The sequence below is a fragment of the Leptosomus discolor genome, chromosome 7, assembly GCF_034619465.1.
Source record: "Leptosomus discolor isolate bLepDis1 chromosome 7, bLepDis1.hap2, whole genome shotgun sequence".
NCBI classification, from domain to species: domain Eukaryota; kingdom Metazoa; phylum Chordata; class Aves; order Leptosomiformes; family Leptosomidae; genus Leptosomus; species Leptosomus discolor.
This window is the reverse complement of record NC_141397.1, coordinates 56419541-56436847: the sequence shown is the minus strand read 5'-3', so window position 1 is coordinate 56436847 and position 17307 is coordinate 56419541. Positions and strand designations below refer to the sequence as shown.

General features: G+C 36.6%; 1 protein-coding gene across 1 annotated transcript in view; it reads left to right on the top strand.

The window, feature by feature from the left end:
- Window positions 1-17307, top strand: part of ATP11B (ATPase phospholipid transporting 11B (putative)) — a 52885-nt gene that overhangs the window by 24870 nt on the left and 10708 nt on the right. The window contains exons 16-28 of the mRNA XM_086468609.1: window positions 538-611; window positions 698-801; window positions 932-1113; window positions 1845-2048; window positions 2320-2473; window positions 3321-3423; window positions 5072-5217; window positions 6474-6533; window positions 6838-6965; window positions 7800-7938; window positions 11215-11280; window positions 11576-11679; window positions 12331-12496. Coding sequence (XP_086324735.1) covers window positions 538-611; window positions 698-801; window positions 932-1113; window positions 1845-2048; window positions 2320-2473; window positions 3321-3423; window positions 5072-5217; window positions 6474-6533; window positions 6838-6965; window positions 7800-7938; window positions 11215-11280; window positions 11576-11679; window positions 12331-12496 — 1630 coding nt within the window. The remainder of the gene's footprint in view (window positions 1-537; window positions 612-697; window positions 802-931; window positions 1114-1844; window positions 2049-2319; window positions 2474-3320; window positions 3424-5071; window positions 5218-6473; window positions 6534-6837; window positions 6966-7799; window positions 7939-11214; window positions 11281-11575; window positions 11680-12330; window positions 12497-17307) is intronic.

The window sequence follows — 17307 nt, the reverse complement described above, 5'->3', positions numbered from 1 at the left end:
TGAGTAGAAATATTATTGATGACTGTGTATCTGCAGTATGTCATAACACCTTTTAGCTATTTGGTCTGTGTCAGTTAGTTGGCAGAACTTTAAACATAATGTCTAAAATTAATTTTCTAGATTAGTGTAACTTAACAAAAAATAGTCCAGGTATCAGGGACATGCATTCTTGTTTAACTGTGTAGATTGTTTACAAGTGTTAGAAACAAAATGTAGTTTTCAAAGTTACATTTGAAGTAATGATAGAAGGACAAAGGATTGTCATCTCCAGATGTAAAGCTAGGATTAAGGAGACTATTCCTGTTGGTCGAAGAACCTTTTATTCTTGTAGAATGGAATTAAATATATAGATAAAGTGACGAAAAGCAGTCAATTTGCACAAACACCGATAACAGAGATTGTTCCTCAATGGTGGTAGCATTACTTCTAGAGTTTCTGTATAAAAATTACACGTTGGGGAAAGCTCTTGTCTTTGGAAATCTATGTCTAAGAATTTTTTTCTTCCCCCTCCCTCCTCTATTAAAACACAAAATACAGGTATAAATTGCTTCATGTTTTGGAGTTTGATCCAAATCGCAGACGAATGAGTGTCATTGTAGAGAGTCCCTCAGGTAAGTGATCAGAAGTTGCACAAGCTGCAGTTGAGAACTCCTTAAATAGTATATAACCTTAATTTCTGTTCTATTTTACTTTTTAGGGGAAAAGCTTTTATTCACAAAGGGAGCAGAATCTTCTGTTCTTCCTCGTAGTAAGAGTGGAGAAATAGACAAAACAAGGATACATGTGGATGAATTTGCGTTGGTAAGTGTATATACTTGCCCAGCTAATCGGAAGAAAATTCTGTGACTTGAAATGAACAAGTTGCAGGTGACGCCTTCTTGTTAGTTCAGAATCTTGTCTGCTCTGAATGTAGTCTTTTATTTTCTCACAGAAAGGACTGAGAACTTTATGCGTAGCCTACAGAAGATTCACACCTGAGGAGTATCAAGAAATTAGCAAACGCCTTCATGAGGCCAGGACTGCCTTACAACAACGGGAAGAAAGATTAGCAGATGTATTCAACTTCATAGAAAGGGATCTGGAGTTACTTGGGGCTACGGGGGTAGAAGACAAGTATGCAATGGAGTTTCTGCTAACTACACTCAAAAACATGTTTAGGATTTATAACAGATATGAAGTATGCCGTGAGAAGTCTTCTGCCACGACCAAAAGTTCTGTGCTGTGCTTGTTTAGTGTGTTTACTGCTCTTTGGATTGAGGAGCGCTCAAAACACATGTAGTACCAACTGATTTTGGCTTAATATCGATGGCATACGGTGTGCTTCATCAGGAGAGATTTAAAGTCTGTGAAATGCAATAATTGCAGTAAATATTTAGGGTAACGGCTAATTCCTTGGGAAAGCTTCTATACATAGCTACTTTGCAAAGCATTCTGCTTGCGTGGCATGTGCTCTGTAAGTAAGAGAGTGTATTGTACACTGGAGTGTACAGATGGAGCACTTAGAGAAGCTTTTCATGAACCACAGTAGATAGTAATTGCTGTGGACTGTTCTAAAGCTTCTCAAATGCAGCAGTGGTGCCTAATTTAAATTAAGATATGCTTATTACAAATTTTTGATCATTTAGCAGGATTGAAGTTCAGTTCTTGTTTCATCAAGGCCTTTGTTTTATTGCTAGTAACAAAATGTTACCTGCCAGACTCTGATTCTCTGAAAATATGAGTGCATTGGAAGTGCAGTCTTAAATCATCATGACAGTGGGGTTACAGGAGTAACATGGAGTTACAGTGTGAGCTCTTTTTTGTAAAGCGTTTACTTGGTTATTTAAGATTTTTCTTGTTTCTAGACTGCAGGAAAAAGTCCAAGAAACTATAGAAGCGCTCAGATTGGCTGGTATCAAAGTGTGGGTACTCACTGGAGATAAGCACGAAACGGCTGTTAGTGTCAGTTTGTCATGTGGACACTTTCATAGAACCATGAACATCCTTGAGCTTGTGCAACACAAGTCAGACAGTACATGTGCAGAACAACTGAGGCAGCTAGCCAAGAGGTAAAATACCTGAGATATCATTATCTCAGTGATGATCTTAGCTTGGTTTTCTATTTTCAGATTTTATGACAATCTCTTTGATGTATGTGCCGAACACATGAAGTTGCCTTTTTAAAAGAAAATATTTATCAATGTAATAACAGCCTTGAAGAAGCAGTCTGTCTAACAGGTTAAATGCTTTGTTTATTGTATGGGCAACCTCATAGTTCGTAACAAAATTTAAATTTTTCTGTCACACCGATACAAAACCAACATTTTTGTCCCTGCATAGAATAAAGGAGGACCATGTTATCCAGCATGGACTGGTTGTGGATGGGACCAGCCTTTCTCTTGCACTCAGGGAACATGAAAAACTGTTCATGGAAGTTTGCAAAAACTGTTCTGCAGTGTTGTGCTGTCGCATGGCACCCCTTCAGAAAGCAAAGGTAAGCGAGAGTATAATCAGGATTGTCTTGTAAAAAATTTTTTTCATGTTTTGGGGAGGCAAGGATTTATGGAACTGCTTTGTCTGTTTACCTGACCTTTTCTGTGACTTTTGAATCCTTCTTAAATTCAGTTGATATGGAGTGTTTTGCTCAGAGGTTTCTACGTGCGTGTTTGAAAATTTGCAAGTGGATAGAGAGAGTCAAAATACTGCCACTGTGCAAGAAGGCTAATCTTTAATCAGCCTCTTGAGTGTTCTGTAAGGCAGTAGCTATCCTGATCACCTGTGTGCTTTTGCATTCCCTGCTCATCACTTCTCCAAAACAAAAAATTTAAGTTGCAAGTTCGTGAAGCTGTAAGGAAGAAATGTACATCTCTAAAGATTTAAAAAATACATATTTGAAGAGGAAGTAGAAGGGAAGGAAAGCTGAGGCCTTGTCTCCAGGGGAAGCTTGCCTTAATGTTCTCTTCTAAGACCATTTTTACTTCACATATACTTAATTTTATTCAAATACTTTTACTTGGTGCTTTATCATACAAAACAGTCAAATTAAGAGTTTTAAAAGAGCATCTAAATAAGAACAGCAAAATAAGCTTAAGGCAGGCATAATATTTAATTAAGGGTTGTGCCCGAAAGCAAGCAGCTTTTCTTAAAGGAGCAGTGAATTTGCCTGTGTGATATGCAAAGCTGTTTGTTTTTTTTTACCCAAGCGTGCACATTCATAAAACATCTTAATTATACTTACAGGTCAATAACTAAGATACTTGGGAATTAGTGGCATGGTTTATAGGTAGACTATTTGTCTAATGTGAAAAATTTCTGCCCTTTTTTTTTTTTTTTTTCTTCAGGTAGTGCGACTGTTAAAAACATCTCCAGAGAAACCTATAACATTAGCGATCGGTGATGGTGCTAATGATGTGAGCATGATACAAGAAGCACATGTTGGCATAGGTAACTTCCTTTTAGAAGAGATAAAGGCAAATAAGATTCAAGTTTTAGTAGAGGATTAGATCACGAATAGCGTTTAAAGCAGCTAAACTTCTAACGTCTTTGCACCTGTGAATGACTGGGTGTTAATCTGAGTCATCTGTTATAGGAAGTTTTAGTGAAATTTAAAATTTAAGGCTGTTGGCTTTCACAAGTCTTAGGTTTATTGTGTAGTCTACTAATGGTGCTTTAAGAACAGCAAAGATTCTCTGTAGCTAGAATCTCAGAAGTACTCTGCTTCAGATTATTGGAACTGGATATCTCTAACTTCAGACTTTGTCAGGTTCTAAGTTCCTGTGTAAACTTGATCTTTAAACCTTTCTTTGCGCTAAACCGCTGTTTGCACCGCATCTGTTCACTGTAGAGATGCCATTTGCGTCTAGTTTGTCTTTGAGGAGAAGACTTTCATTATCTCTCTTGAGAGACAGGTACTGATTCTCAGCTAAGCTTGGTAGTTTTCTCTGTTCATGATGTTTTCTGTGATCTGGCCAGGACCTTTAAGCTTTTTATTTTTTTCTCCTGTGTAATGTAACTGAGTACAAAACATACATCTAACCGAGCTGGTACCCGTCACGTACTGTTCTGTTACTTCCTTTGCTGACTTTATTGGGTGGTGTTTGTTACAATAGTAAATGCTGAAAGTTCTTACATACGGTATTGGTCCATCGGGATATTCAGTCGCCCTTTGTGTTTAAAAAGGTGTATGTAACGTTCATCTTGTAAATCATGTGGCCGTGACTTTTAAGACAATGAGTATAGCCTACTTGAGAAGGTTACAAGCCAGTAGCAAGTGATACTTTATTCCACAGGTAGTTTGGCAACTAACCAAAGCTTATAAAAAATAACATTTGTAATTTGTAGCACGTTAGACATTACGTGTACACTCATCAGAACTAGCAAGTCTTTGCTATCAGGGGTGATGGGACTTTTAGGCTTTTTTTTTTTTTCTTTTTTCAAAAGCAACCAGCACTTTTAAGTGTCTGGTTTTCAGGAATCCTGGGCCACTTTTCTTCTGTAAAAGAGCATTTTGTGTTCTCTATGTGTGCTTATCGTAATCTTAATAGTAGTATTTAGCAATGAATTTGTGTTCAGCTGTGACAAGTGACAAGCATTGTCCAGCCCATCAGATTAAGTAAACTGCTATTGTAAGAACACAGCATTTCTTTCATTCTGCTGTTCAGTATAGGTTATATATGATTCCCAGAGAGTACTGTAAGAAATACCTCTCTGGAATAAAACATACAAAGTAAATTGATAATGGATTGATAATGGTTTGCTTGGTTTGGGAATTTTGGTTTCGTATGAGTGTTATTTCTATGTCTTCCCATAAATCTTTTCGTAAGCATAGCTTACAGAAGTAGTAGCTTTTACTTTTTTTTTTTTCCATTGACTTGGCATCAAATGAGCAGTTTCCCTTAGTTGTGAGTGTCAGGAATAAAGCCTTCTTTTGGAACTGAAAGATGCTGAAGTTTTTGTAAAGTTAAAGGGCAGGAAAACAGAACTGTAGCTTCAGGTATGTGTTGTTGGTTTGTTGGTCTTTTTAAACTTCATTTTTTATAATGTTTAACCTATTTTCTGTTTGTTTTTGTTTTTTTTCCCCCAAATATTACAGGAATCATGGGCAAGGAAGGAAGACAAGCTGTAAGAAACAGTGACTATGCAATAGCACGGTTCAAATTCCTCTCCAAGTTGCTTTTTGTTCATGGGCACTTTTACTATATTAGAATAGCAACCCTTGTACAGTACTTTTTTTATAAGGTAGGTCTTCAAAGAGTGCCAGTGACCTTCACAGAAAAATGTGTAACTTTTTCCCAGCAAGCAATTTGTTTCAGATCTAAGATTTTTGTTGGGAACAGGTTAAATATCTCTGTCCAAACATGTTTTCTGGGCTTTTTTTAAACATATTTTACAACCACATGCAGTAGTTTAACTGTGAAATTGTTTATTACTTCCACCTGGAAATAGGTTTTAAATACTGCAATGAGTTTGCCTAGGCTGAGGGGCAGACGCGTTTGCTCTCTGAAAGCAGTATTACTAGTTTGAAATTAAATGCATTCTTTAGCAGGATGTAAAAGTATAACCTTATTTCTTTATTGATTTTAGTATGAACCAAATCCATTCATCTTTCTTAAAAGGAAAAAGGAGCCCAGGAAGTAGTTGAGGGAGGGAAGGGCTCACAGAAAATGTGTCCCGAGTGCTGGCAGGCTCACCCTAAGAAAACTTAACAGTCCCAGCCTTGACTTAAGAAATCCTGAGGTGAAACACTGCAAGAGGAGTAAGCACCAGGGACTGAGTTATTTGCAGATATCTCTTGGGGAGCTATGGACGTGGAGCAGCAGGGTTATCTTAAGCAAAATGCTGGAGGGAGGAGTGAGGTGACTGACTTTGGACCTCTGTCCTGGGCTGGGGTGTTTGGAATGCTAATAATGTCTTTTTTCCTTTCCTTTTTTTTTTTTTTTTTTTTTTTCCTTTTCAACTTGATCATCACTTTTGATAAGAAGTCAATATTCACTATCTTTGATTTTTGTCTGAGATTCTAGCATTAGCCACCAAGCCCTTTTTTTATCTCCTATTGTTTGCTTTATTTAAAGATTAACAGCATGGTGTTAGGTTTTGGTTTCTGTTTTGTCTACTCCCATGCAAAAAGCTTACATGAGCAAGGCACAGACTTTTCTGAATTAAATGTGGAAGCTATTTTGCGAAGAAATTCTTGAAAAGAAACTGAGGGGAAAATGGATGGATTTCTCTTCCTTTAATATTACTTGTAGTCTCATAGTGAGATGTGTTCATGAAGCACATCTAATTAAGTTTAGATTTTTTAGGTTCATGGTCCCAAAGGACAAACAAAATATGCTCTCAAGGAAAGCGTATTGCTTCACTTTGCCAACTAAAATGCTGAAATGCCTTATGCTCTCCCTCTGTATTTTTACCAGCTTGTAAGAGTTAGCAATTTCTTTTAGGGTTGTGAGGCATATACTGAGGATTAACTGTTTCCTTCGCTTTTCTTTTTTCAGAATGTGTGCTTTATTACACCACAATTTTTATATCAGTTCTTCTGTTTGTTTTCACAACAAGTAAGTACTGGATGCCTTACATCTTGGTAAATGTGTATGAAACACTCAGGATAAATAATAAAAAAAAAAAAAAAAGAGAAAGAACTACACAGAAGCAGCACAGATTTTACACTTAAATATCCAGCTTCATTTTCTCTATTTGATAGCCTGATATTACTAGATGGTTATGAGTACAGCTTTTTTCTAACTAGTAAATTTACGTAATTAATGATTCATTGCTGCTATTAGTATGCTAATAAATTTTAATAAATATAAGCAACTTCTTTCTACAAGACTCAAAATCTTTTTTTGTATCTATTTTCAGACGCTGTATGACAGTGTATACCTGACTTTGTACAATATTTGTTTCACTTCCCTGCCTGTCCTCATATACAGTCTTTTTGAACAGCATGTGCATCCGCATGTACTACAGAGTAAGCCTGTGCTGTATCGGTATGTATATCTTAGATATATTGTCACAGTAGCACATAGTTTAGAACAACAGTGGCATCTGCAGAAGTCTGAACTTGCTATTGCGCATTCCTACAGTATTTTTATCTGTAATTTATGCCATTTTTAGTAACTATCTTGATGAGGAAGAACTGCAGCTACATAAATTTTCATTCTAAAAGTTAATTAGCATGAGTGTTTTAAGAGAAGCATCTTTTCATGTCAGTCATGTAAGACTGGAAGAGAGTTGAGCACTTGGTCAGCTCACATGATTGGCAGCCTTCTCCTCCATTACATGTAGGAGGTGAAAATCACTCAGACAGGCAAATGAAAAAACTAGGACACTGGTTAGGTGAATCACCACCAAAAAATGCTTTACTAAGAGGGGAAATGATTTCCTGTAGAATTAGGTGTCTTCCCAGTGGTAGCGTGTTGCACTGCATACTGCTTTTTGGACAAAAGAGAGTTACGTATTTTTGTAAAAGAGATCTCTCTTAGATGTTTCTCTTCCTGAAGGTCTTAAGGGGCAAGCATCAGGAGACCTGGCTTTTTCATCCTCTTGCAATTCTATCTCCAGGGGGAAGAATTCTAGTTTGTGCTATTCTGAATTTGACCCATTAGAGACCCTTGCCATTGGTGATCCCTGCATAAAGCAGAGGCAAATCATGAGAGCTCAGATTTCTTTTTTTGCCTGTGATTTATGTATTTTTTTCATATGTCAGCATTCGTTAAATCTAACTTGGTGCAGTTGAAAGTTACATTTATTCAGAGCAGTAGCGGTCGTGCAATGTGAATAGCTGATGGGTTATATAAAGACAATCTGTTTTATTTCTGCAGAGACATCAGTAAAAATGCCCATCTGGGGTTCAAACCATTTCTTTACTGGACCATCTTGGGCTTCTTTCATGCGTTTGTTTTCTTTTATGGCTCGTATCTTCTAATGGGAGAAGACACTTCTCTGCTGGGAAATGGCCAGGTACAATATAATAGAAATTATTCTACCACTGTATTTTTGGTGATATTTCTTAATGTTTTTTTCAAAAATCCTCTTGTGTCAGAAAAATCTAAGATTTTTTTATTTTTATAAGCTACATAATTACCAAAGATGCTTTGCCAATGTTCATGTGTGCTCTCAAGAATAGCATTTCTTAGTGTGGAAACTGTAAGACATGTTGTCAGGAAGCATATGTCCATGAAGAACTTATCTTTCAAATAATAAATATATCATGATTGCCTTAAACTTTATTTTGTGTACTGTTTTTGTCAAAATCATATGTCATAACTTTTTTAAAAATTAAGTGGTGCAAACTGCTTTTAAATTTTTGTACAATAGATGTTTTTAAGACAATAACGATGAAATCATCAAATGCTAATTTGATACTTTCTATTTTAAAGATGTTAAAGTGCATAGGAAAAATCATATACAAAAAAACCTCTAAAGCTTGGATGAAACCATTACAAGTCTGCTTCCTCATTTTCCCTGGTTCTGAGTTAGTTAACCCAATTTAGAGCAATTAGATACTGATTTTTCTCATAAAACTGTTACAGGTAGCAATGCAAAAATACGTTTGCTTCTCGATATGGCATTCTTACTACTGACATGAAGTGCTTACTGGTTCTTGTGTAGTGCTTGGTAGAGTTGCAACTTAAGGCACAAGGTACAAAAATAGCATCGTGCTGTATTCACAGAGGTGACCTGGTGATAGGGAGTAGGCCTGAGCTCAGGTAGTTTAGCCAAAAAAAAAAGGGGTTCCATGTAATGATGTACAGACAATGGCCAGAATTGTCTTGAGTGACTAAAATCAGAGAGCATGTGAGCTGGTGGTTAGCATCCCTTCGGAGAAGAGAGCCAGTAAAGGGGGATTGATGCAACTAGCTGGAGTACTTATTTCATCATGAGATGCTTGATAAGAATGTTAAAATAGTTGTGCTGCAGGATAACAAGTCTCTTACAGCTGAAGTGTGAGTGGGACCTCTCTTGCCGTTTGTTACAAGCTGTATGACTTTAAAGTTCTTGTGGCTTGGTAAAGGACCTTCAGTATTCTTTTAATGAAGTAGTTTTATGCTATGAATTAGCGTGTTTCTGTGCATCTGTCTTGGTTGTCAAAGCACCTCACTTTAACATTGCTTAGTAAAAGTCCACGAGGCAGGAAGAGACTTTTTTCACTGTATTTAGTTATATGTTTAGTTTGGGGAACAGATTATATTCTGTAAGTCTAGACCAGTGTGTTAATGTAGACTTTATGGAGAAAGTTCTTTTAATGGTGTCTTGTATAAATTAACCTCAAGGGTTTTTAAATATACTTAGTGATTGAGCATACTGGAAATAAAAGCTTTCAGATGCTCTTTGGCTTCTCGTGTTTCTGTAATGTGACTTAAAAAGTCTTAGAATTTATTTGGAGTTACCCTCTACCTCTCTGTGTTTGCTGAAAGATGGTTATTGGACCTGGTAGAACTGTGTGTCGCAGTAAAATACCTGCAGTGCATAAAGTATGTTGTGAATTTAATGTGTGCCTGAAAAAGCCAAAGTTAAGGGCAAGAGAAACTCATGTACTGCTGAAGTGCTTTCTTGTGAGAAGTCCTCAAGAAGTCATCACTTGGTGCGAACGTGTGATACAGGGTCGTGTTAGTGCAAGGCCTCAGGTTTTCATCCCAAGTTCTCAGTTTGGAGCAAAGTGGAATTAGAAGAGATTGTAAATAATTTGTTAATGCTGGTGGTTTGTTAGGTTTACCTCAACACCTTGATCTTTTAGTTCTTTTTTTCTCCCCCCTTTTTCATGCTGTGCATGTCGCCAGATATTGAAACCTAACAGGCAAATGGTAAGAGTTTAGAAGAGGAGAGATACAAAATATTGTATCTGTTACTTCACAGGACTAAAGGATGCAGCATCCGCAGTGTAAACGTGTTCAAAAATAAAATGGTGGCAAGAACTTCTTGTTCATGTTTTGCATTCTAACTCTGTGACCTTCGAGAGCAGTGTTAGCAAAGACACTTTCTTTCACGGGTCACTCAGGAGCAGTAGTCTAATTTTACTTTAAGGTTATTATTGCAGCAGTTAACAAGCATGTGGCTTGTTAAACGTTACCATCGGTGTGAGAAGAAAATAGAAGGCTTCAGAAGACGTGTTATAACAAAGATCTTTAAAATTATCAGTAAATCCTGACTCATGGCTGCCTTAATTTTGTACCTCGTGTAAAGATGAGAAAAGCAGTTGTGAGATCTATCATCAGGCTATTGGGATTTATTTTTTTGGTCAGAGCTCTGTAACAAGGACTACAACTGTGCGAATCCCAGTTCCTTGCCTCTGTTCTGTACTAACAAATCAACTCTAGGATGACTGCCTGTCTGCATGTGATACTTTTCTCCTTGCTCGCTTAGTTTGCTACCAGTAAGTAGAGAGTTGAGGGTTAGGTCATTGTTCAGTGTGTCAGTGGCAAAAATAGCTACGAAACACCAACGTCTTCAGTTTCAGCACCCAGACTGCTTACAAGAGCAGAGCAGTTAGACCTGTTGTAGAGTGGCAGCGTGTGTCTGAGTAGCATGTGTGTAGATGGATAGATTACAAACTCAGCGCTCCTGCTTGGTTGTCAGAGCTGAGATTTTATTGTTGTAGAACTTGTTCAGAGTTTTGATGGTTTAATTTATATGTACAAGACCACACAAAAGTGACAGATACAGCATTTTAGAATTGAAGCTTAATTTTGTGTTTAGTAGCCTTGAAACAAAGTGTCTTTTCCTTAGAATTTTCTTTGAAAAATAAAATGACACCATTATTTTTGAATTGTAAAATTGTGCTTGGGGTAAAAAGTGAAATTTCAGGTGATGCTGCATGTTGAAAATGATCTGGAAATGTTTAAGCTCAAAGTGCGAATACCTTCCACTCAATACTTGCTTTCTGTTGGATGCTTATACTTAACTGATACCTTCATTTTCCTATCATTTCATGTTACTGTTTAAGACTTTATTCATATTTCATGTAGCCTTTGTGGTGATTTGTTTTGAATCAAGAAGAAAGATGACTTGTGGGTGGTTAATTTTGCTCTTATAAGCTGTATTTTTTCTAGTAGTTTGTGTTGTATCCTTCTTGCTTTTTCACAATGATTAGTTGCTACAAGCTTATGTCCACAGACTTGTTTCATTACTGTAGCTGACTTGAGAAGAATCTAGCTTACCATGAATGCTCTTAACTGATTTTTTTTTTTTTTTTTTTTTTCTTTTGGTTCCATGATTTTTACCTTGCGGTTTTCTTAGATGTTTGGGAACTGGACATTTGGTACTTTGGTCTTCACCGTTATGGTTATAACTGTTACGATGAAGGTATGATACCATACTAATCAGTCTCTCTGTTTGGGTATATAAGTAAATATGTAATAGAGCAATAATTTAAAATTGATCGAAAGTTGTACAGAAGTAATTGATTCTTGAGGATTCCAGATAAGTGATTGTTATCTTTGGTTTCAGTGGTGGTTAAAATTTTTCTTTGTAGTTTTTGCATGCTACAACAATATTTAGTGTTTGAGGTGGAAGTTCATAAGTACATTCAGACTGGTATTTATCATTTTCTGTGAAGTGGGGGGGAAAAGGAAGTTCATTGAAGTTGTCTTTGTTTTAGATGGCACTAGAAACTCACTTCTGGACATGGATAAACCATTTTGTTACTTGGGGATCCATTGTATTTTATTTCATATTCTCCTTGTTTTATGGGGGAATTATCTGGTGAGTGATTCCTTTTTTTTTTTTTTTTCCCCCCCTCTCCTTTCTATAGCATATATGATAGATGAAGCCGTGAAAAAAACACTGAAGTATTGATTTCTGCCATCTTACTCTGAATTTTGTGACAGGTGTTGGAAAATAAATTTTTAAACCTAGAGGGGCCACTCACTTTTGGAGATTCTTTTAGGAATTTGAGCAATGATGCTAAGCTGTCCCGTGTTTAAGGACAGGCATTGCTTGTCTCTGACAGCCTGTGACTGTAAAGGCATTTTTGTTTTCAAAAAGTTCCCAGAGGTGCTATGTAACAGGTAAATGTTTGCAACAGAAATGAAGACACGGGTTAGAATCAGCGAAGTGATATATTTTTGCTTGTATTTTGGGGTCTTGGAGGGATAGGATGGTGAATGATTTTCCACAACACCATTTAAAACTAAACCAGAACGTTTCCCTCCAAAGTTCAGTACTCTCCTTCCCTAGAGTTTGCAGGTCAGGTCCACCAGGTTGCTAGACTGCTTCACGGACGCCATGCAGTTGTAACTGCATCCCGAGAGACTTGCTGATTGATGTAAATTGAGACACACATGAGCCTGCCTGTGCTGTACTTTTGCTTCTAGAAGTTCCTTTTAGTAATTACCACTTCTTTTAACTTTTCAGGCCATTTTTACATACCCAGGACATGTATTTTGTGTTTGTTCAACTGTTGTCAAGTGGTTCTGCTTGGTTTGCCATAATCCTCATAGTAGTTGCTTGTTTGTTCATTGATGTTGTGAAGAAAGTGCTGTACAGACACCTACAACCAACAAGTACTGAAAAAGCTCAGGTAATGTTATGCTTTTGTATCCAACTCGATCAGTAGTTAAAAGAACACATTTGTTAATATCTGTCTCGTAAACTAATTACTTTCCTGTGATATTTAATTATCCTATTACATTGCTGTCATGCTTAATGCATAAAATGTTCTCATTTCAAAATATAATTGTTAATGTACAATTACAAAACTGAGGACACCATTTTACAAGGAAATAACATTTAAGTAATTGATATTAACAATAGTAGAATTATTTATAAAGGGTTCACTCAGTCTTTTGCATCTCAGCCTGCAACAGTATGAGAGGATCATACTACGCATTTTTGAACTGCTTTAAAGAGAGTAACTTACTCTAATTTTTGTCTAGGTATTAGAAGCTTTCTCTTCGACTGTAGTTGGCACTGAATAGTTCTTAAGATGTGATGAAAACAATAATTTTTAAAATTACTTTAGTAGGACTTGTTTTAAATAGTATTTCTTAAATCTTGATCATGTCATATATATGTCATGTATTTGACTGCTGATTATGTAATTAAAGATAATTACCCATGTGGCATTTTCATAAATTCATAGAAGAGATCTGAAGATATGCTGTGATAATAGAATCTCCCTCTTGCCTCACACAGGCTACAAAAAATCCTTGAAAACATTCTGTTGAAATTAGGCTCTCTTAGGTAAATCTCTCATCTATGTTTCAGTGTTTTCTTTTTAGTGACAGTTATGGAGAAGTCATCCTGACCCATTGTTCTAATAGTTACTATCCCTGGTTTCAGTTTTGAATATTTTAGCTTTTTATCCTTTTTCTGCTAAACTGAAAAGCCTTCTATTAACAGTTTTTTGTTTTATTCACAGTTAGGTTTGTGGTCGAGTTAGTTTTCTCACTGATAAGTAGATTGAACTTGCATCTTTTGTCTGAAAGGTTGTTTTCTAGTCTTTTAATCATTCTTGTGTTTCTCCTGTAATCTTCATCATTCCTCAGCCTCTTCTTGAATTTCGGGTTACACCAGTGGACGCAATGTTCCAGCACGGCATACATCAATGCCAAGTACGGAAATAGTGAATCCCCAGCTGTATTCAGTTTGCAAAATGATACACATCAGTAACCTGTCATCTTCTGCATCTTCTTCTCATCTGCAAGTGATTATGTTGGTTTCTTCCAGGTCATCGATAAGAGGTCAGATAGCATAGGGCCAACAGAAATGTGAAAGTGAATGAGGACTCCGCTTGACAGAGATAGCCCATATACAGTTATGTTCTGAATCCTGTTAGAGCTTTTTAGTCCATTTGCGTGCCATATTGATTCTGTGGTGTCCTAGATGCTTAATCCAAATTACACTGAGCTATGTGCCGTACAGAGCTCTTAACTGCATTACATCAATAGTGTTACCTTTAGCATCTAGCCATTACTTTGATGTAAGTGCGTGTTGATTTATTTACCCTTCTAGTTTGTGTGTTAAAAAAAATCCTTGTGAGATATTCTCTTAATTTGCCTAGGATCAATATCATGCTGACAAACCTATTGTTAGCCAAAGTATCCCATTAGTGCCTTCTCAAAACTGGAATAGTGGAATATTAGGAACTTTTTCAAATCTTGGAATTTAGTAGTTAAAAGCCAAGGTAAATAACCACTAGCTTTCAGAAAACTGTTCCACTAGACCTGATAAGACTTTTGATTGCATGTTACTGCACTTTTTGGATTAAAGAGTCTTGATGTAGGAAAAATTCTATAGGTAATGGTACTTATCTTTTTTTTTTCTTCAAAAAACTGTGGCAATATCTATCAAACACTTCCCTTTCCTTCCTTCCTGTACATCAGCTCTTTCTCTTTGGCAGTGTATTGGTGTGGTCGTTGAGGTTTCTCATGTTCCTAAAGTGCTTGAATTAAAAACTAAAAAGCCCGCATCATTTTTCTGTAGCTTTATCCATATACTTCTTGTTGCATTCTCTTGCTTTCTGAATCAATTCTAAAGAATTTCAGGGTTCAGTTTGCTTCCATTACAGTTGTATCATCAAGGACACAGTCAGACTTCTTATTTTTAAGAGGAATGTTGATGAATGTCTGGCACCTTTCCTGTGGCTATAGCTTGTTTCATAGCCATGGGGATTTTGCTTTGAGCATCTCTTATTGATCCTTTTTTTTTTTTTTTTTCCCCTTATTCCCATTCTACTTTGCCATTTGACAGAGTTAGCATTAGGGTCTGTGTTTACCAAAATACTGTCTTTTTCTGAAAACAATTCCTAATACTGCAAAGTTCAAGTAGCTAAAGCCTGATTTGACCACAAATGCTTCAGCAGCCATTCAGTGGTTTCTCTGTGTGTGTCTGATAGTGAAATCATAGTTAAAAATGTATCTGCAAAAAGGCGGCACCTGTCTGTTCCTTTCTTGAGGTTTAATCTGTTGAGATTTTCCCACTCTTGCTTTCAATAGGACCATCAGCCCCGCTGCATTTCATCGGCTATTCTTGTAGTGAGGAAGTAGTCTGAAGATGAACGAACAATCAACTTAGCACATTTACTGTCTAGAAGAGACAGAATGCTGCTTTCATGGTTATACCTCCTTAGATTTGTTTAAAATTTCTGGTAAATATTTTTCTTTCCACTTCAAAGCAGAGGAAAGGACTCTGACTTTCAAGATAGAATGAGTTTGGAGGATGTGTTGGTCGTAAACTCTTAAGGAATTTTCTGTGGTAGTCATTGGAAGAGTAAATATGGAACTCTGTATATTACTCTTTTAAATGCCTTTTTCATAGTGTAGGTGCACCCTCTGTATGACTGAATATTTTTAATTATTCATTTTTAATTGTAGGCCTAAATTAGTATATTTGGGGAAAGAAGTTTACAGTTACTAGTTTTTATCAGGGCAAGATAAATTGTTATGTGAACTAATCACTGATTTATAAATGGCAGCTATTTAAGTTATTTGGTTTTGTCTCCAATCGTTTAAATTCTAAAATATTCCCAGGAGCAGTGAGCAAAACACAGGTTTCTCAACTGAAAATGCTTGCTCCTATTGTTTTAACTTTTCAGAAACTGAGAGCACACTAGTTGTGAGGGTTACCCAACTTAGTGCTCTGAATTCACTATATCTGTAGGCATCTGCCTTACTCTACTTAGTATATCAAGAACTTGATTTTATATCTCTCATTTGTATATCATAAGGTCATAATATCAACAGTTAATCTGTCTCCCATCAGTTAGATGTTACAAATAGCTAGGTTATTCATAAGAGAGCAAAGAAATTTAACTGGTATGAAACACTTGAGAAATCCTGCTAAAGATAAACTTTTAAATGTAAATATTTTCCTGTCACAACTTTAAAAAGTCTGTTCCATTTTGGGAAGTCAGCATCTTAAAAATTTGACAGGCGAGCATCAGTTGTCTTTTACAGAGGGGTGAATTTAGTTAACTTTACCTACCTTAATGCACTTAGGGTGCCTGTATGTAAAAAAAAAAATTTTTTTTTTTTTTTTTGTGGCCTTAAACAAAATCAATCTTATTGTGTTTGACTTGAGTCAGTTGCCCTGAAGCAGTTTCTGGGTACTTTCTGACTATAGGTCTGTTACAGAATCATACAAGAGGAAGTGGACAATAAGGTAAATCTGAATCAAAATATAAATCTTTGGGTAAATATAAATCACAGCACTACTGAGAGGAGAAGGTAATACTGAATAAAGGTGCCTGGTGAAGTACAGATGTAAAAGTGTATAGGCCTTTTTTCTCAGTATGAAAGCTAAGGTACACTTAAGAATGGTCCTACCAACCAGTAACTGGCTGTGGTGATCCCAGGAGCTGTCCTGAAGGTACCAGGCTTCTGTTCTGTATATGCTGTGTATTCCACTTAAATAACAATGTCTTGTCCTGTGTCTTTCTCTAAGAAAATTACTGCTGCTACTTACTGACATGTATGTTCCATCCCTTCTCTGTCCAATTGTAGATGTACTCCAACAGAGTTGCTTTAAGTGACGAGTTCATCGCACTGCAGCCATTGTCCAGGGCAAGGAATCAGCTGAGCAAAATTAGGTAGAGTAGGAGGGACAGTTCCTTATCAACTCTTATGCATGCTGAAGGTGAACTAACCAGTGCTGAGAGAGATGGGAAGAGGCATGAATATTAGTGGGTTGAGAGGGCAATACCTGTAGTGCAGATACATTCAGTTTGGTTATTTCTTGGCTTTGCTCTGTGTTTGAGCCAAATGCTTCTCCTAAGTAGCATGTGTTGGACGTGCTTTTTTTAGGAAAAAACATCCCTAGCATGATGCTCAACTTTCAGAATACAGATCTAGCTCTTCTTGCATCCATTTTTAAATAATCACAGTTTCTAGCATGGTTATAATGCTTTTAATTTCTTTATGATCAAAATTAACAGTGCTTTTTGCATGTTGGATAATTTGAGCTTCATAAGGCCGTGACAGGAAGGTCCATGTGTTTCAGGCAGTAATTTCTTGCAAGACGTTTGCCCATTTTAATTTGCTTTCACTTGTGTTGAAAGAGCAGAAAACGTTTACGTTTGGAAGCATACGTACACTTGTGCAGCTAAGGCTTGTTGTGTTTGTTTTGTGCTTCTATAAAGTGAGTGTTGTTTGTTTTCAATGTGTATAGATACATATTCCGAAAGGCATTTGGCTACAAAGTCTGAGAAAATGATTCAAAAAAAAGACCAAAGCGTACATGTGTCTGTGTAGATGAGCCATTATGATTCTGAAACTCTTCAAATGCACTGAGTTCAGTACACGAAATGCTATCCAATGCTGATTCTGTTTTGTAAGACTGAAACATTCATATGCTTCAATAATGTCTCAACCTGTTTGATGTTTTATCCCACCC